The following is a 25,911-nucleotide window of genomic DNA, read 5'->3' as shown; positions in this document are numbered from 1 at the left end:
TGAAGCTGGCAACAGAGAGACTGTTCATCAGGTATTTTAAGCTGCATTAGCTAATGAGACTCTTAATTTTTCTGCTGTCCACAGGACCAAAAGGTGATCAGGGCCCCCCAGGATTTCCAGGGGATCCAGGACTTCCAGGGCAAAAAGGATCGATCGGTGAAATGGGTTTGCCAGGTACTGATTGCTAAGAATTTCTTATTATTCTTTTCCTCAATTTAGTACAGAACATCATGAGAGACCTGGATGGGATTTTTGTTGGTGTAGATCTACTAAATGGTTGTGCTGTTTGTAGTGTCTGAACTTCAGGTTTTTGGGACACTGCTTTCTCAATCCTATTGTTATATACAAATAATGGGATAGTTTCCTAAGTTTCTACATGTGAATCCTTTAGCTGGATTTGTAGGGTTTGTACATTTGTTGCAGGCAGGCATTTCTTCACGTGATATCTGCTTGTATGTCTGTCTCTGCTAGTGTGTGAACTGCATTAAGCTTCTTGTGTGTTTTCCCCCTTTTGAAAGTTTGGTGGGTTACTGTGTACTGCATGTTAATTACAAGGTGTAGTGGTCTGGGAAGAGTGTTGTAGAGGGGACTGGTAAAAAATAGAATGGAGAAGAACCATTCTGTACCTCAACACAGAAACTTCATCTCCATTTAGATGGTCTTATGCCTACTATATTTAGGATATCAAAGCTGAAAGACTGAAATGATAAAGAGGAACAGAAAAGTTTTCTACATCAGTGTCCCTTTGTCATTGTGGTCCTGTTAGAAACCAGTCAGATCAACATAAACTTTTATTCAAATCATATTTTTAGCAAGAGCTCTGAATCCAAGATTATGACCTTCTGAGTGTGTTATCCTATATAAAGTCCCATTTAGAGAATAAATGTCAAAAGTTAATTCACTAGCTATTTAGTGAGTTATGTTGCTTTTCTATCTGTGAATAACTAAGGCAATGAAGAAATCATTGTCTAGTTCTCATACCCTCCTTTTTAATTTTCTTTTACTAGGGACACCTGGAGAAAAGGGTCTGCCAGGAGTACCAGGTGCACCAGGCACACCAGGGTTCCCTGGGCAAAAAGGTGAAAAAGGAGACAAAGGAGCACCAGGTTTTCCTGGAATTGGCTTTCCAGGGTCTCCTGGTGAGAAGGTATTTACATCCCTAAGGATTTAATTGTCTGACTCTACCAAGTACCTCATTTTAAAAGATGCAATTGGCTCTTTCATTGTATTTTCTATTATGCTCATCTAAATACCTGATGAGAAACTTGAGAAGTGTGCATATGCACAGGTTTAGATGTATTCTGTTTGATGGGGACCATTACCTCCAGGGTTTTTACTTATTCTGCCTCCTCAGAATAGACTGCTTTACAATGCTAGAAATATGAGAGAGGGGAATAACTCTTAAAAATACTAAGTAAATTAAGTGAAAAGGCCTTCTTACAGAGAAAGTAATCACACTGAAATAGTGTTTTTGTACTTTTACAGAGATACTGGGAAGCTGAAAAAACTATAAAATGCTCAGATATCACTGAAAAGAGAATTATATTAATACTGTCTATAAAGCTAATTTAATCTCTAACAGTATTCTAACAGAATTATAATTTCTTTCAGATTCCTTTTCCTGGCTGTAAAATGGCAGTAGTCATGAATTTATAAGCAAAAACTGTAAAAATAAAATTTACTGATCTGGTACATTCATAATATGTAATCTTCAAATGTTTTGAAGAATGGAAAACTGATTTTTTTTCAAAGATTATTAGTTGTATTTAGTAAGTTAAGAGGCTAATTTGGAAAAGACTTTGTTAAAAAATGCATAGAAAGCTATTTATTTCATATGTAGATACTAAGCAGTTGCTAGAAAAGTCAATAATTTTGATAGTGAAATTAAATGTCAAATCCTAAACGACTTTTTTTTCTAAATGGAACGAGAATGAAATTCTTTGTAATTCTGGTGGGTAAGAGGGGTGACATCTACCATTACAAATGGAAAAAGCTGTTTAAGAATTACTGTCTGGATCTTTTAATGTGTGTTGCTTCCTCTAGGGAGAACCAGGAAGAACGGGTAGTCCAGGTTTATCTGGAGATAAGGGTGAAAAGGGTAGTGCAGGAATTCCTGGAATGCCGGGTGCTCCAGGTCCCAAAGGATCCCCTGGCATGGCAGGATTTCCAGGCAAGTGTTTATGTTTTAATGAAACAGAAATGGCAGTGAAAAATAATGTGAAGCTTCTATCAGATATTCTGAATGTAAACTTTTCTTTCTTTCTTTAAGGGAGCCCTGGCCGCCATGGAGAAAAGGGTGAAAAAGGACTCCCTGGCTTAAGTGGTATTCCAGGTTTAAAAGGAGAACCAGGTAGGAAAGAAAAACAAAACACCAAATGCTACTTAAAGTAGTGCTCACATCCAGCCAGTGGCTAAAACAAACACTGTGGCATTCCATGTTCATTTTGGCTTAGACATTTCCTGCTATGTTTGTTCATTTCCTAAGGGAAAAAAAGTCAGTGGTGTTTCCCAGGTAAATCTGAGTCACTGGAGTGTGGGGTTGACATTTCTTTTGTTCTGTTTGTGGAAGATATTTTACTACCTTCCACAAAACTGGTTGTTGCTACAGCCACTCGTTCTGTTTTTTGTGAGTTCATTTAAAAATGATAAAGTTGATCTATGGGCCCAAATCTGAATCACTATGTTAGCATCATTACAGATTGTAGAGAGATGAGTAAGGGAGTCTAAGTCTGTGCTGTTATAACCAGGTTCTTTTTTTGAACCTGGAGCCTTGTGTTCTTAGTTCACTGGCTGCAGGATACAACATATCACTGGGCAATGAGCTGTGCTATTCACAGGTCTTTTCTGGAGTTTCTGCTCTCTAAATTCACTGAGATTCCTGATAATTAGCTATGTCAAAATCTGTAATACTTGAGCCCTGTCTAACACGGATTAAATTCAAAAGTAACCTCAAAGAACAGTCACATTGAAGTCATCATGCAGTATCTGCTTGGTCTCTGTGGGAGCAAAAGAGTAAGTTCAGGTTTAGTTAAGCTTTTCTTTACAGGAAAATAAAAAACATAACCAAGCAAAAAAAAAAAAAAAAGTCTGATGATTCATAGGTTAAATGAAAATGGCAATGATTTTTCAGGTGAGCCTGGTGTTCCGGGTCCTGCTGGTGCCATTGGACAGAAGGGTGAACCAGGTTATGATGGGATTCCAGGAGCAGCTGGTGCAAAGGGTGAACAAGGTACTGTAGCTGCCATATTGTGGTTATGGGGTACAAAAATGCACAGAGATACAAAAATGCATGAGTGGCTGATAGAGGGGTGCACTGGGTTTGAGGCATTTGGGGTGGAACCTTAGAAAATAAAATTAGTATGGTCCTTACAAACTACTGCCATCCATCATTGTAAAGCTCATCATCTACATGAGCAACTGTGTTTAATCAGTCTCATCTTGAAATAATGTATTTCACAAAAGCTGGCAATACTTTAAAGAATTGGTGTGTTTTGAAATTAATTTCAGTCTGCAACTTAGCTGTGAAATAATGGGACAGGCTTGACTTTTCTTAGGGTAGGGTTTTCAGTCATACAAGACCCATTGTGGCAGATACAATACCAATAAATAACAAAGACATTCTCTGCCCCGAAGAACTTTTGCATAAACCATTTATTTAGATTTTATGTTTGCTTAATAGAGTTTTGTTCAATGTCTCCTAACTTTTTGCTGCCTCTACATTGCAGGTAGTCCAGGTAGAGGACTTCCAGGATATCCCGGTGCAAAGGGAGATAAAGGTAAACCACTTTTTTAAACAAGCAGCAAAACTCCCTCCCAACATACTATAAATACAATTCTGTAATTCACACATACTTTCTATGGCATTCTTTTACATGCTATACCCTTTCGGAGCAGGCAGAAACTCTGAGAGGCTCAAATACTAATTTCTGTTACAGTGACAGCATCTTGGACATGAGTTAGATATGCCCTAAAATAGGTAATTATTCATAGTGTGGAATTTACTGCAAGCTGTGCTGTGATGAGGTAATACAAATAACTCCCGTATTTGTGTGCTGTGCTGTTGACTCCAAGTATTTCTGTTTTCCTACTAATTTTGCAAGAATCAAAGTCTAGTGAGGCTTTATGCACCAGACAGCTAAAGATAGTAGTTTTGTGGCCACCATACCACAGTACTTCTTTTACCTGAATCTGCTGTGCAGCCCAGATGCAATATTATTCATTGCTAAAATAGTTTTTTTATACAGCTCAGTAAAGCATGTCTAGGCTATGCACAGGAGCATGGTGCAGAGATGCAAAGATAGCAGAGATCTAATGAGATGTTACTGAAAATTGTTCTTACCTGGACTCAGGACTTACTAGTTTGGGTACAGGCACATAGCTATCACGATTTCATAGAATCATAGAATCATATGGGTTGGAAGGGACCTCAGAGATCATCAAGTCCAACCCTTGATCCACTACCGCTGCAGTTACCAGACCATGGCACTGAGTGCCACATCCAGTCTCTTTTTAAATATCTCCAGGGATGGAGATAAAGACCACCTGAGGTCTTCACAAAGTGTGTCACTGCTCTGTGATGTGAGAATGGCTTGATTGGCTGGAGTTGGTCCTTGTTCAAAAGTGTCTGTAATGCACCATGCTCCATTTTATGAAACAAGTATGTTCTAAACACGAGGCTGCAGTAGATACAGTAGTGAAGAAATATCAAAGTGCTGCTGATAAAGGAAATCTTGTATGATTAAAGAATTTTCAGTGTTGAACATCCAAAAACCAAGAAAGATTCAGCTATCCTTTTATAAAATTAACATGAAATGTCAAATTTTGAAGAACTTAGATGTCTTCAAATACCAATGTCCCACCTCACTCATTCCTTCCCTAATTGCAGGAAACTTGTGTAGACAATGAGCAGTGATTAAGCAGAATTTTAGAATATCATTTATTTACTAACTCAGATTAATTAAAATTGCTGAGAAAGCTGTAATATTAGAGAACTTATTTAATAAGCATATTTTCTGTTCATAGTTCAGTAAGGCTTGTAGAATGCTGGATTATGAGAACACTTTTCTCACCTTACCCATGTCTCTCATTTTCTCAGCACAGCTCATTTAAAAATATATGATTTTAGAGTAAATAGATATCCAACTGGCATAATTTCTGTTCCAAATATATTTTAATTTGAGAAAAACAAGTCCATGATTTAAAGATCCTGTTCTGTTTAGGAAAAGAGCCAGGAATAGTGGTCTTTATACATTTCAATTCTCTTATTATTGCCATTAGACCAGCGAGTCTATATTCTTTTTGCTCAATCATGATCTAAAATTCAGCTGAACAGCAAATGTTAAACTATTTGTACTACAAGTACTAAGTGTCTAAATTTAGATCTTAGGTAAAGAAATCTTCCCTTTTTCTCTGGGAGTAAGTCTTTTTGTGCTTAGTCAAGCAAAACATCCATTACTCAGCTAGGACAATAGTAATTGTAATGGAGTAAGGGTTAGGAGCCTTTATATTTCTTGTGGAAGGACTGATAGAGAGATGCTGAATGTTAATCTATTTTTAGAGTAGATTAAAATAGCCCAGTACTCAGTTTATCTAAGAAAAGGTATGTCAGTCATACTACTCTTTTCTTCATACTTTATGTCGTGATGTGACAAATTATACAGATTTCTGAAAGTTTTGCATTTTTATTCAAATGTATAAAGGCAAAGTAAGTATTATCTTGAGGAATAAAGCTTACGATGAGTGAGTGGATAATAAGGCAGAAGGTTTCAGTGATTGTGATCCTTTCTCTAACCATGTTTTGGGGGTTGTTTCAACTATTAGGTGCAAAAGGTGAAGTGGGTTTTCCAGGATCCCCAGGAAGTCCGGGAATCCCAGGTCTAAAAGGAGAACCAGGATATATTGGTCCACCAGGCCCCAAAGGCAGCCAAGGTCTTCCTGGACTACCAGGAAGTGCAATGGAGGGCCCTAAAGGAGACAGAGGACCCCAAGGCCAACCTGGACTTCCAGGTAACTCTTTATTTTTAGTATTATGCACTGTTGTTGATCAGAGCTTCTCTAATGAATTAATAATATAACCAATATCACAGATCCTTATTTATCCTCTTCTCACAGGTCAGAGAAAAACTCCACATCATAGGCAGTTTGGCATTATGTCCTAGAACAGGCTGATTTCATTTCCTCAGGCAGCTGGGTTTGTGCAGAAGGCTTTCTGATGTTGAGAAGTTTGCTTCCCATTTCCATTTTCCCCTCTGGACTTTATTTACTGATTTGAGGCAGCCATGGCCGAATGTTCCTACACCTTGGAATGCTCAAGTGTCACCTTTACCTTGGCAGTGGCCCTGTGCTAGAGTTTAAGGTGGAGAGGAGAGCAGAGCTGCAATAAGTCTCCTGCATGTTTGTAGCTGAGAATGTGCCCTGTTTTTTTTGCACATACAGAAAATTTTCCACTATTTTCCATCTGATAAAAGATAAATAAAATATAGATTTTTATCCAATAAAAGATAGATGTCCAGTCAGATGGGGAGTCATACGGACCTAACTGCAACAGATTCTCCCACTTACTTCTTGAAATGTCATTACAATGAGTTAGAAAATGTTGTTTCTTTGGGTCTACCCATTTGTAGATTGAGCCAGCTCGTCTTCCATCACGTACTGCTCCGAACAGATTTTGCCACTAAATACTCTCTTTTTCTGGTTTGTAGGTCTACCAGGTCCAACAGGGCCACCAGGACCCCCAGGTCTGAAAGGGGCCAAGGGAGAGCAGGGGAGCAGTGGCTGGCCTGGAAGTCCTGGGAGTCCTGGAGACAAAGGTGATCCAGGTTTCCAGGGACTGCCAGTAAGTTATTTTCAGTATACTTAATATTTGCTGAGAATTTGTTCTCGTAATTAATGGATATATTAATCATAGATGTTTCATGTTCAAAATAATGATACTTTATTCTCATAGTGCCCTTGGACTCACTATTGATGATATAAAGTCAGATTTAAAACATTTCAATTCTCTCCTTTTAAAGGCTGCCTACCAATAAGCCCCAGTGAGCTAATGAAGTTATTACAAATTTATAGATAGTAAGTGGTAACATACAACACCCAGAATATAACTTACAATGTATTAACAGTACAGGATGGCTGCAGCACATCCATAAATCCTGCAAATGCATTAGTAGTTAATTTTAAAAGGTTGCATATTTCACGATAAATTGCCTTCTTGAAAATACCTAAACTGCTTGGTTTTGTTATGAAACCTTTCAAATAAAGTGCACTTGCAGTAGTCAGTGATGAAATATAGCTGCTGATTTAGAAATACAAACAGGCAATGCTATTAATACATTGTTGTCATATATTATTCATTTCCCCTGATCTAGACCAGTCGCTTTTCTTCATATTAGGGAGAACAAAGTAGAATAGAACAGTCACCCAGCCTAGCTGGTTTTCTATACTCTTTCTCTTGGAGTGTCTGCTACCTTTTCTCACACTGAAAATTTACTCTATATTTTACCTTTTAATTTCCTCTTTCCTACTAAAAAAACCGCCCAAACCCCACACATTATAATAATAATTATAATAATTATAATGAACGAATAGTGAAAGTAGGACTCAATGATCCCTGGTATACAAAAGGAAGGAAGACTCATGAGTAAGTTTGTGGTGTGAAAAGCAGAATACTGATAATGGGCTTAAAAAATGATTAAGGATTAGCTTCAGTGTTCTGACACTAGGTCTTGGCTATGCCTTTCTTTTTATCATTGAGACCAGACCATACCTTACCACACCACACCATACCATGCCATACTGTACTATACCATGCCATACCAGCTTTGAAGGTAGGAAATTTCAAAATACCATTCCAGTATATTTTCCCTATTTTAAGAATTTGCTGCTAAACCCCAGGCAGTTGTAAAGCTTTCACAAGTTGATATTCCTGTTCAAGACTGTTTGCTTATCAAGAATGGGAAATGTCAAAGGATTTTGATTCCATGCCTTCAATCAGAAGAAAATATTTTAACTGTCCTTGAGCTGCAGCGCATAGTACTGAGTTGTTAATTGACTGTGAAATGCTGCAGTGAGAATTATTTCAATATTAAACTTCCTTTGGTGGTACATATTAAGCTGGGTTTCTAATGTCTTCATCATTCCCCACGTGACAGCCTCCTGCCCTGATTACAGCTTGATTGCTCGTACAGGTCTGCAGGTACATGGTAACCTGTGTCAGAAAGGAGATCTGCTTACAAGATGGGTGCCACAACCTGTCCAAAAATCCTATTAAAAGCAGTGAATGTAGAGATCAGATCATGAAATACTAATCCCGTGTTTTTTTCTGTGCATTTTAATGTTGAAATGAGAAAAGAAACATTTTAATAGTGTTCACAGACTGAAATTGTTTTGTTTTGTTTGGAGCAGATCCAACACAAAACATTGTTTTCCATCTATATCTGATGGGGAAAAAAAGGTTAAGAAACTGAATAGTGTTGTGGAAAAAGTATTTTGATGGAAAGCTTCCAATAAACACCTGTTAGAAATAATTCCATTTTATAATTAACACCTAAAAAAAATGTTATTAAAAAGCCTCTTTTAATGAGATTATCTGACTCATAACTGTCTTCTGAATGTTGCCCCTTCTGTTTTCTGCTGCATGTATTTACATGGTATGGTGCACAGAGAGGGCCATTTCTTTAAACAGTCCTGCATCCTGTGACCATGTGACTGAAGGAAACCAGGGAACTACTGAAGGAAACCAGGGAACTTTACTTCATTAATACCTCTCTTACCATTACAAGTATTACATTCTTTTGTTTAACTTTCAAAAGTCTCACTGTTGACATCCATTCTTGTGCTAGCCATCTCTTCTCCCTTTATAGTCAGAGGAAAGAATTAGACGTTTGCAGGGAGTCATTCTTCTCACCTAAATATAAACATCTAACTTACATCACATGAAAAATCACTCCTGTGTCTGTCTATTCTATTGCTTTCCAAATCTGATGAGAGGAGTCCTACCATTGGTATTACTTTTCACTGAGCACTCAATTCACATCTCCAACCTCTGAATGGTAAGTTACTTAACAAAGGGATTTAATTTCTTTTGTCCACCTGTGTTCCACATTTTATAATATAGGAGACTACCACTGCCATCTTGCTTCAGCCAGGAAGGGACTCTAAACTATACTTACAGGCTTTTTGCAGATGATCTGCAACAGAAAAAAAAGAAGAAGGGAATTTTACATTGATTTAAATTACCATTATGATGTCTTTTGGAATATGGGCTTAATTTTCCTTGGAGTGAGGCTACAGTGAACTTGTTACCATTAATTTCAGAGGATTGGTGTAGAATAGTGAAGGCAGAAGGAGGAGTTTACATGTGTTTGAAGAGTTTAAGTCCCTGATTGTTTCAGCTCTGTTGAAAAGTAAAAACCTTCAGAGGATTGGCAATCATTGAGCATGTTTAATTTCATTCCACATGTGAATGTAGGAGTTTTCAAGTCTACTGTGGTCCAGAAATACCCCTAGCAACTGTCTGCTTGGGCTACACTGATATTAGTATTCACTGAGATTTATGCTTATTGATGTTTTTCATGACAATATGGCTCATGCTTGAGAGTCTTTTTATTAGCTACACTGTTAGTGAGACCTTATTCTGATCTAGTATCTTTGTAAGACAAAACATAAGTTTTTGTCTTACTGAACATAAGTTCAGTAAGAGCAAGGTGTCACACTTGTTCCTGTAAGAGAAGCTTCTCATCTAATCATGGTAGGGAATAAGCATTCCTTAAACTTCTTGGCTTTTCTGTCATACTAGTTTTTTTCATAGGTTTCCAAAAATACACAGCCTATTTGAGAGTTATATCATAATAGTGTAGGATAACTATACTTCACATTTTCTTTTATACAGGGTAGTCCTGGTTTACCAGGAGATATTGGTCAAAAGGGTGATCTGGGACCTCCAGGAATTCCAGGTATTCCAGGTGAGAAAAAAATTTACTATATTCCTGAAAAGCATGCAAAGATGCCTCTTAAGTATCCTGCCTCTATCAAAAAAGATTCTCAAACAATGTTGTCTCTGTGTTACAAATTACTGAAACAGGATATTGAAAGCTGCATAAAAAAGAGAGCTATATAGAGATTTTTCTGAAGGTGTCCTGCCTTTTTCCTGTTGTGTTGCTTTGTCCATTTTATATGCATGCTTGCTTTAAATTGTGGATGTTGATTTAATTGTTTATGGGCATTGCCAGTCAAGAATTCTTAAGATTTTCTTCAGAATCAGAGGCAAATATTACTATTATATTAGAGGAAACACAGGCTTAGTGTGTCTCCCTTGCTGACTATTGCTGCTATTTTGACCATCATATACCTGAAAACACTGCTTGTATAAAAAAATGGCAGTTATTAATTAGAACAAATAATTCTTATAATTTAGAGAAACATATTATAAATTAAATTATGAAAAATCTGGTTTCAGTCATTATTTCTTTGAGCCCTTGCATGATTGTGGTGTCGTACATGATTACTCTGCACATATCCTTCCAAATCAATAAATTATTGAATTTTTCATGTAAATAATTCTTTTATCTTCAGGTCCAAAAGGATCTCCTGGTTTCCAAGGGCTTAAGGGTGAGAGAGGTGACCAAGGTCTTCCTGGATCTAAAGGTATAATAAAAAGGCTTGGGTTTTTTTCCCCGAGATGTTGCTGTTAAAATGTGTTTGTGTTTGTGACTAATTGATAGATATATCCCTACCTGTTTTATTCAGTATAGAAATGTGGAATATGAAAACAAATGTCATGGTATCAACATCCAAATAGTCAGATTAGAATTAAGCATTATGGAAAGAGTGAATATATTAATCTCCTGCTCTGAAAAATCAATACTGATGCTTTGTCATTACTAGAATTTTTTAAATGATGTCATAGAACCATGGACTCATATAATTGCTTAGGTCTGAAGGGGCTTTTAAAGATCATCCAGAACAACCTCCCTGCCATGAGCAGGGATGTCTTTCATTATACCAGGTTGCTGAAAACCATATCCAACCTGACTTGGAACTTTTCCAGTGATGGGGTATCCACAGCTTCCCTGGGCAACCTGTTACAGTGTCTCACCACACTGCATTAAGATGTCCCCAGAGTCTTCTCTAGGCTGAACAGCTTCAACTTTCTCAATCTTTCTTCATAGGAGAGGTGTTCCAGACTCTGATCATTCTCAAGGCTCTTCTCTCAGCCTGCTTGAACAAGTCCACATCCTCTTTTACTGGGGATCCCAGAGTACTCTAGGTGGGGTCTGTAGAGGATAGTAAAAGGGGAGGATTGCCTCCCTTGACCTGCTGGTCACGTTTCTTTTCATGTAGCCCAGAATAGTTCTCTGGGCTTTGAGCACACATTGCTGACTCATAGAATATAAACCATAGAATATGCCAGGCTGGAAGAGTCCCATCAGTTTCATGAAGTCCAACTCCTGTCCCTGTGTAGGGCCCCCCCAGAATCACACCGTGTGCCTGAGAGCATCATCCAAACACTTCTTGAACTCAGGCAGGGCTGGTGCTGTGACCACTTCCCTAAGGAGCTTGTTCCATTGCTCAGCTGCCCTCTGAGTGAAAAACCTTTTCCTGATATCCAACCCAAACCTCCCCTGGTTCAGCTTCCTACAGTTTCCCTGAGTCCTGTCTTTGGTCACAGGAGTAAGAAATCAGTGCCTGTCCCATCTCTTCCCTGTGACGAAGCCATGTACGGCAATGAGGTCACCCTCAGCCTCCTTTTCTCCAAACTGAACAATCCAAGTGACCTCAGCCTCATCATTTAACCCTTACAGACCCTTCACCAACAGTGCTTCTCTCCTTTGGATGCTTTCCAACAGCTTGATGTCTTTTCTGTACTGTGGTGCCCAAAACTCCACAGTACTCAAGGTGAGGCTGTACCAGTGCAGAGCAGAGTGGGACAATCGCTTCCCTTGACCTCCTGGCAATGCTGTGATTGATGCACCCCAGGACATGGTTGGCCCTCCTGGCTGCCAGGGCACTCTGCTGGCTCATATTCAGCTTGCCATCAACCAGAAATCCCAGAACCCTCTCTGCTGCTCTGCTCTTCAGCCACTCATTCTCCAGTCTGTGCTTGATACCAGGGTTTCCCCATCCTAGGTGAAGAATTTAGCACTTGTCCTTGTGTAAACTTCATGTGGTCATATCCAATTTTTTATCAGCCTGTATCCCCAACTCCTTCTCTGCAGGGATGCTCTTAATCCATTTATTCCCCACTTTGTAGTGATTTTAGATATTGCCCCAGCCCAGGTGCAGGACCTTGTACAACTTGGCCTTGTACCACTTCATGAAGTTCATATTGGCTCCCTTCTCAGGCATGTCAAGTTTCCTCTGGATGGCATCTCTCTAGCTTATTGACTTCACCACTTAGCTTGATGTGATCCTAAAACTTGCTGAGTGCACTCCATGCAGCCTAAGGTCTGGACAGCTCTTTCAGTTCTTGGGAGATCTGTTTGGGTGGAGACATCAGTGTGTGTAGGCTGTAGTGCTTCCCTTTTGGGTTTCAGCCACGGCCTTGCAGTTGTGGTGATGGACACAATTTTCTTTCAGCGGGTCATAGTCTCCTTACAGTTCTGAAAAAAAGAGGCTGCTTAAAGAATGATAATTCTTTGAAAGATATCATCCTTCCAGTTTCCTGGAGACCTCAAGCTTCTGGGTACGCTTGCACTGTTGGCATGATTGTCAGAGCTGCAGCCTAAACCTTCTGGTGAGCAGAGCAGGCAGCAGCCCAGTAACTGGCAGAGTGTGCAGCTCTCCTGAGAAGATGCTACTCCCTGCTTGTGCACCCTGTGGGCCTTCTCTGTCCTGTCTGGTGAGAGATGGGAATGTAGGAGGTAGCCCATGTGGTCAGCCCATGTTGTTTTCCTCATTGTGTCTTGAACCCCATTGTCTTCTACTTTGAGTCAACTTCAGGTTTGGATTCTTAACAGTTATGGCTCTACTTAATGCACACATAAAGCCTTGGACAGTAGGTATCTTGTGGCTATAGGCTCTCCTATTCTCTCACTAAACAAATGGCAGTTCAAGGTAACATTGTTTTCTTAGTTTTTATTGTGCAATACTAAATAAGTGCTAATTTCCTCTGTTCACTTTGGCAGGTTTACAAGGCCCACCAGGCCCTCCAGGTCCTTTTCAGCTTATTAAAGGGGATCCTGGCTTACCTGGCCCTGTAGGACCAGTTGGTCTCAAAGGATTCCCAGGACTTCCAGGTCCCAAAGGACAGCAAGGTGAGAATTTCTAGCTTGCCAGTAGAAATATATTTAAAGTAATGTAAAACCAGACCAGTGGTTGACTAGACTAGAAGATTTCTGGTGAAATATTACCCAGCTTTTTATATGCCACTTAAATTGTGTCAGCAATGATGAGAGTCCTTTTTGAAGTTCATCCAAAGAAGTCTCAGAACAGATGCCTTCCTGGTGATTTTTTCATAGGCTTTCACTCAGGAGTCATCACATTAGTAGTTATCTGAGATCAGAAGTAAGCAGGCTGATGATTTGCAGCACACTGCTCATCCTTTTCCCAGGATGTATTTATTAAACAGAGTATCTTCTGTCTTTGGTGTTGAATCTGAACTTAATTACTGTGTGTTGCTGGGAGAAGGCAAGCATGAGGAAAAAGCCTTGATCTTGGAATGGAATGTACTTCCTGAGGAAGCGTGTTCCATGCTAAATTTCAGTTCTCAGTCCTGACATGACAATTTTTATAAAGGAAAGGTGAACTGCAAAAATTTAACACATGAGGGAATGAGAGAACCAAGTGAAGGGTGAGACACAGGAAACAGTGGCACAGGGACATATGTGCTTCAGAATGACAGGACATAGAGAATGGGAGCTCAGAGGTGTTCCTCAGCTATTAGAATTCTAAGTGAAAGCTTTGTTCCTGATTGATTTATAAGAAGATGATGGGGTAGTATGGTGGAATATAATGAATATCTTCCTTCTGTTAAATGTACTAGATATGGAAGTCAGCTTTTGAAGGTGGAGTTACAACTCTGTGACTGCAGTCCACTAAGAAACAGCTATGAAATAATCTCAGTAACTGAACTCAGGATGGGTTTGGTTGTGTGGGATCTGTTGCTGTTCTCATGTAGTCCATTTAATACATGAACAGAATATTACCTTTTGAGTGATCAGGAAAAGGACACTTGGGGCTGTCTAAAGCTTCTGATGTGCCACGAACATATTGGTATGGTGCTGATGGTGTTAACTTTTTCCCAAAGTCAGAGTTACTGAGTTTGTGTAGGGCTGAAAGCATCCCTAGAAATCAATGCAGAGAAGATATAATATATGTCTGAAAATCTGTTTGGGAGGAAGATAAGAGAATACTGATTTTCATGGCCCTGCTTTTTTATACTCTGTTTTTGATTGAATCATTTGATAAGTAGAAAGGGAAGAGATTGTTGCCCTTTCTTTTCACATTGCAGGCAAATACTAGTTTTTTAGAAGCACTCCTCCACCTTCTATTTGTTTCTCTGTTCTTTACTATAATCACTTCACCTGCAGTAACCTGCATATGTTCTGTAGATACTGAAATATAAACCCTGAATCTGCATGAGTTTAGTTTAAACTGAGATGTGCCTGTACTGTGCTGTACTGTATTAAAAGCCAAAAAGTCAGAACTAACATGAAGCAATAGCTAACCCAGCAGTAACTATTCCTTGGTTTTCAACAGGGGTGGCAGGACCTCCAGGTGTACCTGGACCACCTGGTAGTCCAGGGTTTGATGGTAAACCTGGACAAAAAGGAGAAGCTGGTCCTTATGGTCCCCCAGGTAAGCTCATGAGTTCTTCAATGAATTGATACCTTCATAGAAAAATAACATAGGAGATTATGTGTGAACGTGTCTAATTTCACTTCTTTAGTTATGTAGGCAGAGTATTTTTGTCTGTAGAGATAAAAGAAGACTCTCTGTATTGTAGGGCCCAGAGGATTCCCTGGTCCACCTGGCCCTGAAGGTTTGCCTGGGGCTATGGGCCCACCAGGTGCACCATCTGTTGCTCATGGATTCCTTGTTACCAGACACAGTCAAACCATTGAAGAACCATCATGTCCAACAGGAACAAGGCTGATTTATCATGGCTACTCCTTGCTTTATGTACAAGGCAATGAAAGAGCACATGGCCAAGATCTGGGTAAGTAGAAACCAAATCAAAATTAGAATTCATTACAAACAAAATGTTTCATTCATTTGTAGAACTGTATTGAACAAGCCTGTGTTATTATTCTTGGCTAGCTGGTGTTCTAGTATGCCTTTTAGGTTGGTGCAAATAATGGTTTGATGAGTAGTGGAAACAGTGTCAGTTTATTTAAGAAAGTCTCTATCAAAGTTTTCAACATGGTCATCCATAGTATCTTTGTAGTAAAATTTGTGAAGTATGGGCTGTACAAGTGGATGATAAGGTGAGTGGAAAATTGGTGGGTCCATCAGGCTCAGAGTGATGTGATGAGTTGTACAAAGTCCAAGTGGTGGTTGTATATTAGTGACATCCCCAAGGAATTAGTACTGGGCCAATATTGTTTAATGAATTTATTAATGGCTTGGGTGATAGGTTAGAGTGGGTTAGATAGGGTTTGGGTAATGCCCGATTGGGAGGAATGGTTGATTCCTACTGGACAGAGTTGCCAACCAGAGGGATCAGCCAAGCTGGAGAAAAAGTTGAGAGGAACCTTAAGAAGTTCAGAAAAAGAAAACACAAAGGGGTGTGCTTAGAATGAAATAACCTTGTGCAACAAAGCAGACTGGGGACTGACTGCTATGTCCAGTAGCAACAGTACAGACTACTAAAAACCTACTTTGCAGGAAAGGACCTGGGTGTCCTGGTGAGCAACTATGGACATGAGTTAGCAGCGTCCCCTTGCAACAACTACACATTCCTCACTGCTCAACCTGCTGGGCTCTGTTGGCAAAAGTGTATCTAGCAGGTGGAGGGAAGTGCTTCTTCCCCTCTGTTTGGCAGTTGTGAAACCACATCTGGAATATTGTACCCTGACATTGCTATGCAACAATGGGCCAGGGCCAATAATATGAGGTTCAACAAGGCCAAGTGTTAGATCCTACACTTTGAACACAACAACCCCATGCACTGCTACAGGCCTGGGGGAGAGTGGCTAGAAAGCTGCCCAGAGGAAAAGGACCTGGGGTTTTGGTTGGCAGCTGGCTGAACATGAGCTAGCAGTGTGCCCAGGTGGCCAAGAAGGCCACCAGCATCCTGGCTTGTGTCAGCCAGACTAGGGAAGTGATCTTGCCTCTGTACTTGGTACTGGTGAGGCCACATCTGGAGTACTGAGTTCGGTTCTGGGCTCCTCACTACAAGACAGACATTGAGGTGCTGGAGCAAGTTCAGAGAAGGGCAACCAAGCTGGTGAAGGGTCTGGAGAGCAAATCCTATGAGGAGAGTCTGAGGGAGTTGGGAATGTTTAGTTAGGAGAAGTGGAGTCTGAGGGGGGACCTTTTTGCTCTCTACAACTACCTGAAAGGGGGTTGTAGGGAGGTGGTTGTTGGCTTCTTCTCTCAAGTGATTAATGATGGGACTAGAGGAAGTGGCCTGAAGTTCCTCCAGGGGAGGTTTAGACTAGATGTTAGGAAGAATTTCTTTACTGAGAGAGTAGTTAGGCGTTGAAACAGGCTACCCAGGGAGGTGGCAGAATTAAGATCCCTGGAGGTATTTAAAAGATGTGTAGATGGGGACATGCTGTAGTGGGCATGGTGGTACTGTGACAGTTCTGTGATTCTGTGCATGAATACAGCAGCTGGCTACTAAGATGGCTAGTGGGGTCTGGACAGTCTACTGGAAATGAGTTTGCTCAGCCTTAACTGAAATTTAGGAGGAGACCTCTATTGCTGTCTACTGAGAGGGTAGAGAAGATGGAGGGACCCAAACTCTTTTCAGAGTGGCTCAGTGACAGAATAAACAATGGAGTCAAGCATGAGATGCATTTCAGTGAAACACAAAGAAAAGCATTTTCACCCTGCTGATACTCAGACAGTGGAATGGGACCCCACAGAGGCTGTTGAATGTCTTTAGAGATATTCAAAATTCAGTTGGCTATGGACCCAGGTGACCTGATCTATCTGACATAGAGTTAAGGATAGGTGACCTCTAGAGGGCTGTTACAACCTAAGTTATTCCAGAGTTCTTCAGGCAAGACTGGGCTACTCCTTGTCTTGCCCTGTTCCTTCCTTGTGGACCTAAGAGAAGTCATTTCCTCTGAGATAACTGGGCCCTCCAGAGTGTGTGTCATCTGCTTTTTAGCCACTCCTGGAAATACTTGTTTGGCAGTTGGCAATGGTTTAACGAAAATGGGTTAACAAGTAACCTTTCACTTAACATTTCAGGCACGGCAGGAAGCTGTCTTCGTAAATTTAGTACCATGCCTTTCTTATTCTGCAATATCAACAATGTATGTAACTTTGCATCAAGGAATGACTATTCCTACTGGCTGTCCACTCCTGAACCCATGCCAATGAATATGGCTCCTATCACTGGTGATAGTATCAGACCATTCATCAGCAGGTACAGTTTCAGTTCTGCTGTGTTTGTAAAATGAAGAAGCCACTATGAAAAGTGGTTTGTTTTGGTTTGGGGTTTTTTGTTTTTTTTTTTCTTTTGGAAAAGGCTTTTAATCTGTATATTTCATTTCCTGCCTTAAAATTTAATGTTTGAGTTCCTTTGATGAAATGTTTCAAAGTGTGCATGATTTCAGTTTAGACTTTGATAAAAAAATAAATCCACTTTTGGGAGAAACCCTACAGAATAGTCTGTTTCGAGTCTAATTGAAATGAGAAGATTTACTTTGAAATGATGTTTTGCAAAAGCTATGGTGTACTTTGAAGGAGAAAACAGTTTTGAATTTATTCGCAATTCTTTTCCAAAACAGGTCTTTTTTTTTTTCTTTTTTGACTAACCATAGCTAGAAGCTTTCTAGGGTTCAGCTTCCTTTTGTTTGAAAATGGTAGCATTATTTATTACACAGTAGACTTCCAGACTTTTTCCATTGTTTTGGACACAGCCATTATTGTCTGAATTAAAGGAAACAGTTGCAAAATCAATCATCTTTTTAATAATTCCAGATCCTCAGCTGGAATAAAGTGTGGCACTTATATCAGACATAACTCTTCTGCATCAATCCCAACATGCTGAACTTGTTGTCCATTTTAAATTATGAGGCCACTAGCAACATCAATAATATTCCCAGTGCTGAATGAGCAAGTGTGGTGAACTGGACCACTGTCATTAGTAAGAATCTGACAGGGGAGTCTCCAACTTTTAGCTTAAATGATAATCATTGGATATAGGCTATGATATAGGCTATACTATGATTCCTATAATTCCTTCTAATCTGTATCAGCTGTTGATGATCCCTCTTCCTGCCATATAAAGTGAATGGGAGTGGAGATGGCTGTTACTGTTTCTCAGGTCTGTATGTACCATCCAAGAGAAAGGACAATTCAAATCACCAGTGGGTTGTAGTCTTGACAACTTGTTATGTTAAAAAAACTACTTGGCTCTCCTGCAAAACATTTATTTTGCATAATGGAATCCATCGTGTGTCTGCAGCAGTAATCCAGACTCTGTTTTTTGTTTAGTGCCATAGGAATTGTTATGCCTTGAAAATGAGTAGGTAGATTGAGAGAAATATTCTCAAGAGAGACTATAATTTTTGTTGGATTTACTTTTTTGGTTGTTCATTGGATGTGAATGGAAAGGGCTTGACTTTCAGAAAATTTCAAATGACCAGCCTCTGAACTTTATCTTCATTTTATGCCATCCCTGATCGAGCACCCAAAATAACTTTTAACAACCACTTTTGAAACTCTTGCTCAAGGAGGTACCCACCAATATTCTGCCTAATTATGCATATAGAGTAGCTTTTGCACCATAAAATGTGTATGCATATATATATATATATATATATGTATATATGTGCATGTCTGTGTATATTTTTCTCCTTTTAGCTATAGGAGAGAGCAAGATAACTGTAGTACACATTTTAAACCAGCAAGGAGTTGGAGAAGACTATTCTTTGTTAGTTGAGGTTTCTATACCTATGATTTACCCTGAAAAGGTGTGCAAGTGTCACTTGCTGTCCTGGGTCATGGGACTTCTTTTTGTGTGAGACCTTCTACTGAAATACCAGAAATCTCTTGAAGCAAAGCAGAGCTCCAAGAATAGAGGCAGCTTTACATTCTCCTTTTAACTTACTCTTTCATCAATGTGTTTCTTAAAATAAGTCTTGCTTCTGCACTAAAGATGAAGGCAGTAGGTATGAAAGCAAGTCAGAAATAGAAAGCTTTCATTCTCAACTCCTTTGCTTCTCTGCATTTTCCAGAATCCAACATAATCCATTTTGCACTTGATTCTTTCCACTGCTCTGATAATAGGAATCAAACTGTTTAGTTCTAAGTGTCTGTTTTGAATCGTTTTCATCATTGCTAGCTTCAGTAGCTAATTTAGGAGTTGCACAAGAAAAAAAAAATGGATTATAATTACAAAATTCCTTATTGCCAGCTCCCATTTTAAAGTTGCCAGCCCAACTCACATTTTTTATGTTTCTCCTGTGAAGGCATGATTAATCATTGCATTATTCAGTAAGCTAGCAGTTCTGCAACACAATGAATTTCTCTAAAGTAAAGGAACTGTTGCCACATAGCTTTCTGAAGGGTTTTATTCAAGTTCATTGTTCCAGTTACTTTGCTAGAAATCTGGTACTGGAGATCAAAACCACAAATGTAAATAAAAGCCACTTTCAAGGAAAATGCAAGGGGAAGAGTCTGCATTAGATTAGATTAGCAGTGATTACCTTTGTGAGACATTTTCCAGAGAGATGTCTTTCGCTCTGGAAGTCACTCAGGGCTATGTTTAGGATGATGAATTGCCCTTACTTGTCTCTGATCACAGCAGACCACTTTCAAGTGATACTTCCTGAGTTTCAGTGTTTGGCTACTTGCCTCTCATATTCATGATTTTTAACACTTTTAGATCCCACAGTACAAATGGGACTAGGAAAAGACAAATACATTTAAATATTAATATAAGAGGTGTCTTGTTCTTTTCTCGTAAGATGGCTATAGGAATAAGACTTAATAGTTAAGCTATACCTAAGTAAATGAAAAAAAACAAAGGTTGTTTTTTCTGAATGAAACATTTTGATTTTCCTTTGTTTTTGACAGTGACAACATTTTCTAATTCAAGATTCCTTAAAGAAAGTAGCTTCTGAAAAAATAGTGCATGTAGCTCATTCATTTCTTGGTCTTTCTAGATGCTCTGTTTGTGAAGCTCCTGCTATGGTAATAGCTGTTCACAGTCAAACAATTCAAATACCACAGTGTCCTGAAGGCTGGAGTTCTCTTTGGATTGGTTACTCCTTTGTCATGGTAAGTACACTGGGGTGTACTCTGAGCTGAGAAAAGCATTTGTTTCAGGTGTTTGATCTACACTCCTGCTCTGGGAAAGTTAATATCTGGATGTGTCACTTCAGGCCCTAGGGGGACACGAGATGTCTACACTTTCTGTTGACTTTCTGAGACTCTATTCTATGTTGACTCTGCTCTATACGAAAGTAATGAAATAACCTCAAGGTCTGAACATGGTCTGAGAAATATCCTGGATCAAGAGCTATTAGCACATGGCAGTGGGAGGCAGGCCACAGTGATGTGGAGCAGGAATTGGTTTAAGTTATTCAGATATAAACCACACCAATCTGGATTTCTTCTGGGACAGAGGGCTTCTTGCTGACATAGAGAGATAACCTGGGACCTACTCTTGGTCCTGAAGGATTTCTGTGCATACAACTCCCTTGAAGTCGAGCTTGCTGGTGTATTGTGCTGCCTTCAGGTGAAAAAACCGAGTGCCACCTCCGGAGCCCTGTAGCTCCACCTTCTTGGTCCTCCTTGAGGTGACAAGGACAAAACAGAGAGTGGACACAGGAGAGGACGAGGAGAGGCACGTGAAGAAATGTTTGTGTGAGAGAGTTAATAGGTGCTGTAGCAGAAGAGGTGAAGAGTGCCTCTCTGACTGATGCTTTTGCATTTTTGTAGCACACCAGTGCTGGTGCAGAGGGCTCTGGCCAGGCCCTGGCGTCTCCTGGTTCCTGCCTGGAGGAGTTCCGCAGCGCTCCCTTCATCGAATGCCATGGCCGGGGCACCTGCAATTATTATGCAAATGCTTACAGCTTCTGGCTTGCCACTATAGAGAGGAATGAGATGTTCAAGTAAGTTCATGATTTATTTATCAGTATTTGAGACTCAGTCAAGCCTTGTCATTGAATAAGAGAAGTATTGTTTGAATATAATACACGGTTCAAGTATTGGCTGTGCCCCAATCTGGTTAGTGTATGCAGTTAATGATTTTCCTAACAAAAAGAAAAAAAAGTTATAAAAGCTTTCAGGGGAACTAATGAATGTATCTTCTGTTGGTGTTTACAATGTGTCATTTGTACCTGGTATTTTGCTTTTCAGAATAACCTAACAATGTCTGCATTTCCACTACGTTTGATTGTATTCACTGAGTCGTAACTGGGATAGGCTGACATACTGATTGGAATTAAGTTAGAATATAGCATTTCCCCATGTGGATGTTAACACCTAATGGAACCACTTGAAATTAGTGCAGATGCTGAACTAAGTGAACTGAACAATTATTTACCTTTCCTTAGCACTGGGGGAAGTGTGTCTGAGTAAAATGCAGGTGAAGGCCTTAGGCATTTCTTCAGTCCCACTGAGGTTCAGGAATTAAGCAGCAGTGGGCTTTGTTCTGGTCTCCTGCACACAGGTATTTTTCAACACAGTCTAATTTGTTCCATACGAGTTTAAGTAATATGTTAACATATAGAACATATAGTTCCCAGGTCTTCATAGCTTACATGAACAGCAGACATTCCTCTGGAGTTCAGGCAAACTTCCTTTTCCACCACAGTCCAGGCTGCTTGGTACCCATCATCTGGTACCCTTCCTCTCTTCATGTTCTTTAGATCTGTGAATGCTCTGTAGCCTGTCTCAGTCAAAATTAAGCAGGTCATTTATCCAGTTTTGGCTTTTTGTCAGATAGCTGTCATCTGAGTAGGTAGAAAAATTGATCACCGGAACTGATTATCCCTGGGGCTGTGAGAATCACATCAGCCAGAAAAGCTACTACTGAAAGAACCCATTTGCCAACACTGGGGGAAGCACTGGCTCCCTAGGAAAGAGAAAAGCTGGTCAGAGGAAGTTTTAGAGGAATCAGCATTACAATTGGTTGTATTCAATGAGTCCTACCCTGAGATCTGTCAACTTTATACCCTTTTCTGATTATCAACTGTATCTCAAATTAATAAAATAATCCCTGATCAGGGGTGACTCTCATAACTCATAACTCAAACTCATAACTCTTTTTAAAGAAAAGCTTTAAGTGTAAGTACACTTGTGTTTGAAAATTATTTATTTTTGGTTGCTATGAGTAACTCTTTGTGATGGGTTAGAGAGTAAATGTTTTGGTTTGTGTTTCTGCCCAACATCACAAAATTTCCTTTGCTAGCTTTTCCTTTTTCTGTAAAGCCCCAAGAGTTAGCAGGAACTCATCAACACTCAAATTTCTTCTGTTTCTTTGCCTAGGGTTTTGTTTGTTTGTTTGTTTGTTTTTACTGCCTGAATTTCAGCACGTTTTCAAGTTGCTGATTAAATAGGTAGTGTCTTCTGGTTAAAAACACTCAGCCTGGTGACAAAACTGAGTTCTGAAGTATCTGGAAGCAGACAATATTTGAAACCACTCTTGTGATAGTTTGTGAGCAAGCTTGAAAGTGAATATACATTAGAGGAGTTGGGGACACCTCCTTAATTCAGCACATCTTAAAGAGGCAATTGGCTGCATGCAGAGTTTGTGTTGTCAATTGTAAACCTGAAAACGGGCTGTTTGGATCAACAGTTGTTAATGGGTCTTTTCCTTTCTTTCTTTTCACCAGGAAACCGACTCCCTCAACGCTGAAAGCCGGGGATCTGCGCTCAAACGTCAGCCGGTGTCAAGTCTGTATGAGGAAAACATAATGACTTTTGAATTTCGACTAATTTCACACAATATGGTGCTATTTGTTTAACAGCAATGAAGCCTAGACATATATCATATGTACCTCATTGTTGTCCAATATGAAAACAGTAAAGTGCCTTTTAGGAACTTGCATAACTAACACACACTGCTTTACTGGCCCTGTCCTTGCTGAAGAAGAAAAGAGGCAACGAAGATAAGCTTCAAATGTCGACATGCCAAATGGCACTTTTGATCAAAATGTATGTATTTTTTTATATAAATGCAATGCACTGATAGAATAAAAAGTCAGCGTTTATTCAGAAAAAAAATGCAAAGGTGCTAGGAGGTATGCAGTTCTGCCTTATACTGTTTGACCCCCCTTTCTCATTCTTGTATTATATATTTAGATTCATTTTTCTTCCCCAGATAAGTTTGTTGTTACCATTATCTAGGTGTCTCAAAATCCCAGGCTCTAGGGTATGTACTTATTGTTCCTGTACAAAGTAATACTAATGTAAAAAAAAGAGCTTTGGGATTACAGACTGGTTGAAAAACATGTGATCATCTTTTCAAGACATAGAGTGCCATCCTGCAAACCTTTGCTTCTGTTTGTAGTCTTTAGTGCTGTTGGTTTTAATGGGACTACATCTGGAAGAGATTCCCAAATTGGTTTCCCAAGCAGGCAAGTAAGTGTTTCTGCTATGTTGGTACTATGCAGCTTCTTTATGCAATAGAACAAACTTTCCTGTGGAATAAAGAATGATCCAGCGAAGGTCAAGAAAAATTATATATATAAATATTTTAGTAATTTATATAGATATCAACCATTGGGCAAATTAAGCTCTGAGTTTATAATTTCAAAAAGAAGCTTACACAAGTTTTCTTCTTTCCAGAGTCATGAATTAGGTGTTAAATGCCAAAATGTGATGTGAAATGTTCGTTTTACATAGGCCATTTCAATACTGAAGTTGCAGAGACTGAACCCAGGTTAATAGCTATTTGTGTTTATTATAGTAAATCCTGCTTTGAGCTTATAGTCTTTATTCTGTATTTAATATTTTTCAGGGTTTTAAACGCTACTCACACACTGAATGACTTGATTTTGAAAAGTTAAGGCCTTAATTTTGTTAATAATGTGCCAAAAATTTCTTCAAAGTGGCCTCAGAAATATGTCTAAAGAATTTCTATGCAATGATACCATTGTTTGAGCACATCTGTGTCCAAAAAGTGTTTTATAGACTATTACCAAGCAAATACCAAAAGATTTTTGCAAATGTCAAGGCCTTTGTGTAATTTCTTACATGTGTATTTCTTAAGAATTCAAGTTTGTAATAAAACTATTTGTGTAAAAAAAAACCAAAACAGAAGAAAAGAAAAAGTTTTTACTAATTTGTTATTAGCATTCATTTACAGCGATGAATTAATTTTTAATAAGCCACCAATAAATGCACAAGCTTGATGCAATTCTAGATTATTTTTGTTTTGCACATCTTTCAGATGTACAAAGCATCTTCAGAAGGGGAAAACAGGACACTGTATTGACACCTTTGTTGTTACCTTGTGAGAACTGGTACTGATAGACAAACCATGGGTTATGAATCTGCTACTGAAATATGCTTCATGGCAACATGTTAAAAAAATCTGCTAACTTCATCTTAGCTCAGAGGAAGCACTCAAGTTATACACATTTATCACTCTTCCCTTGAATTTTTCATGCACACATCAGAACTGGAATATATGGGATAAAATTTGAAATGTCTGATATAATTTTGTTTGTAAGTTGGCAAGGTGAATCTTGGCTCTGGTTATCTGAAGAAGAAATGGACTGTGGTATCTTTTGCAGTGGCAAAAGCACATAATTTATTAACATCTGGTGTTGTTTCCCCAAAGCTGTGAACAGGATGCTGCTGCTGCTGCAGTTCAGAACTCACTTTCATTTAAAATCCTTGAGCACTTTGATTGCCCAAAGGACTGAGGGCCCCAGGATGGAAACTGGCTGTTTCCTCTAGTGCTGATTCTTAGCTCTTGTGGAAGTTTTGAAAGGTGGTCATTCTATTTATAGGTGAATCAGTCCTCACACAAGTCCCTTACTAGCCTATAAAACACAAGAATCTGGTTCTGTCTCATCAGCCTGATGCAGGGTTTCCCAAAGTGCTGCTTTTTATTCTGAAGAAGAGCAGAAATCAGTGGAGTGGTTGCTTGTGGTGTCCGGGAAGAATTTAGCAGGCATGCAGCTTTCTCTAACTCAGAGGATCCAAGCTGCTACTCAGACTTTTTAATTGCACTTCAGAATTTATTTCCCAGTGAGCTAGGGATTTGGTTTGTTTCAGTTGAATTGCCTCAGAATTGCCAGACAGCTGAATTTATAAAGTCCTGTGTTTAAATCAAATCTGTGCATAAGAATACAATTCCTTGTATTCTAATAGTCCTTAGTGAAGGGGCTACTCATTGCAGCTGCCTGTGTGCTAACTGGTGTTTTCCAAAATGCTCCCGAGAAACAAAGGCCTTTGAAACTTTTCAGGAACTGTTTGAACTATAGTCTGATGTCTTACTTATCTGGTACTAAGCTCATAAAGTGTCAGACTTGTCATGCTAAACATGTTATTTCTACCTAAGTCAGTGAGTGGTTATCAGACACCAATCAGATCTACTGAAACTGTTGTGAATGCTAGAATTTTGTGTTCTGGGTGAGGAAAAGCCCGTGTATCAAAGCAGAACAGAAGTGCAAGACCCTTTATTTCTTTCAAAAATCCCCCATATTCACTTATTTATGGCCAGCATTGTTGCTATAGAACAGTTCATTGTCTGACCAGGCAACTGCGAACACATCGTTTGTTAAAATTGTCTTGCATAAGCTTAAATTTCAGGACAAAGTTTTTCTAAATAAGTAC

The 25,911-nt window shown here is 39.2% G+C and overlaps 1 protein-coding gene across 2 annotated transcripts in view; it reads left to right on the top strand.

Moving 5' to 3' along the window:
- Nucleotides 1-24,489, top strand: part of COL4A1 (collagen type IV alpha 1 chain) — a 128,010-nt gene extending 103,521 nt beyond the window's left edge. Inside the window, exons 36-52 of one of the 2 annotated variants that reach the window (XM_071743138.1) lie at nucleotides 85-174; nucleotides 1,008-1,147; nucleotides 2,044-2,170; nucleotides 2,270-2,350; nucleotides 3,131-3,229; nucleotides 3,726-3,776; nucleotides 5,821-6,006; nucleotides 6,702-6,835; nucleotides 9,887-9,959; nucleotides 10,570-10,641; nucleotides 13,122-13,250; nucleotides 14,695-14,793; nucleotides 14,942-15,154; nucleotides 17,359-17,536; nucleotides 20,283-20,397; nucleotides 21,061-21,233; nucleotides 22,959-24,489. In XM_071743138.1, coding sequence (XP_071599239.1) covers nucleotides 85-174; nucleotides 1,008-1,147; nucleotides 2,044-2,170; nucleotides 2,270-2,350; nucleotides 3,131-3,229; nucleotides 3,726-3,776; nucleotides 5,821-6,006; nucleotides 6,702-6,835; nucleotides 9,887-9,959; nucleotides 10,570-10,641; nucleotides 13,122-13,250; nucleotides 14,695-14,793; nucleotides 14,942-15,154; nucleotides 17,359-17,536; nucleotides 20,283-20,397; nucleotides 21,061-21,233; nucleotides 22,959-23,040 — 2,042 coding nt within the window. In that variant the 3' untranslated portion in view covers nucleotides 23,041-24,489. Of the gene's footprint in view, nucleotides 1-84; nucleotides 175-1,007; nucleotides 1,148-2,043; nucleotides 2,175-2,269; nucleotides 2,351-3,130; nucleotides 3,230-3,725; nucleotides 3,777-5,820; nucleotides 6,007-6,701; nucleotides 6,836-9,886; nucleotides 9,960-10,569; nucleotides 10,642-13,121; nucleotides 13,251-14,694; nucleotides 14,794-14,941; nucleotides 15,155-17,358; nucleotides 17,537-20,282; nucleotides 20,398-21,060; nucleotides 21,234-22,958 lie in introns of both variants that reach the window. The other variant, XM_071743148.1, reaches the window with a different exon arrangement.
- The last annotated feature ends 1,422 nt before the right edge of the window (nucleotides 24,490-25,911 follow it).

The sequence above is a fragment of the Heliangelus exortis genome, chromosome 1, assembly GCF_036169615.1.
Source record: "Heliangelus exortis chromosome 1, bHelExo1.hap1, whole genome shotgun sequence".
Taxonomy (NCBI): Eukaryota; Metazoa; Chordata; class Aves; order Apodiformes; family Trochilidae; genus Heliangelus; species Heliangelus exortis.
The sequence above is the reverse complement of the archived record's forward strand: the minus strand, read 5'-3'. Positions and strand labels throughout refer to the sequence as shown.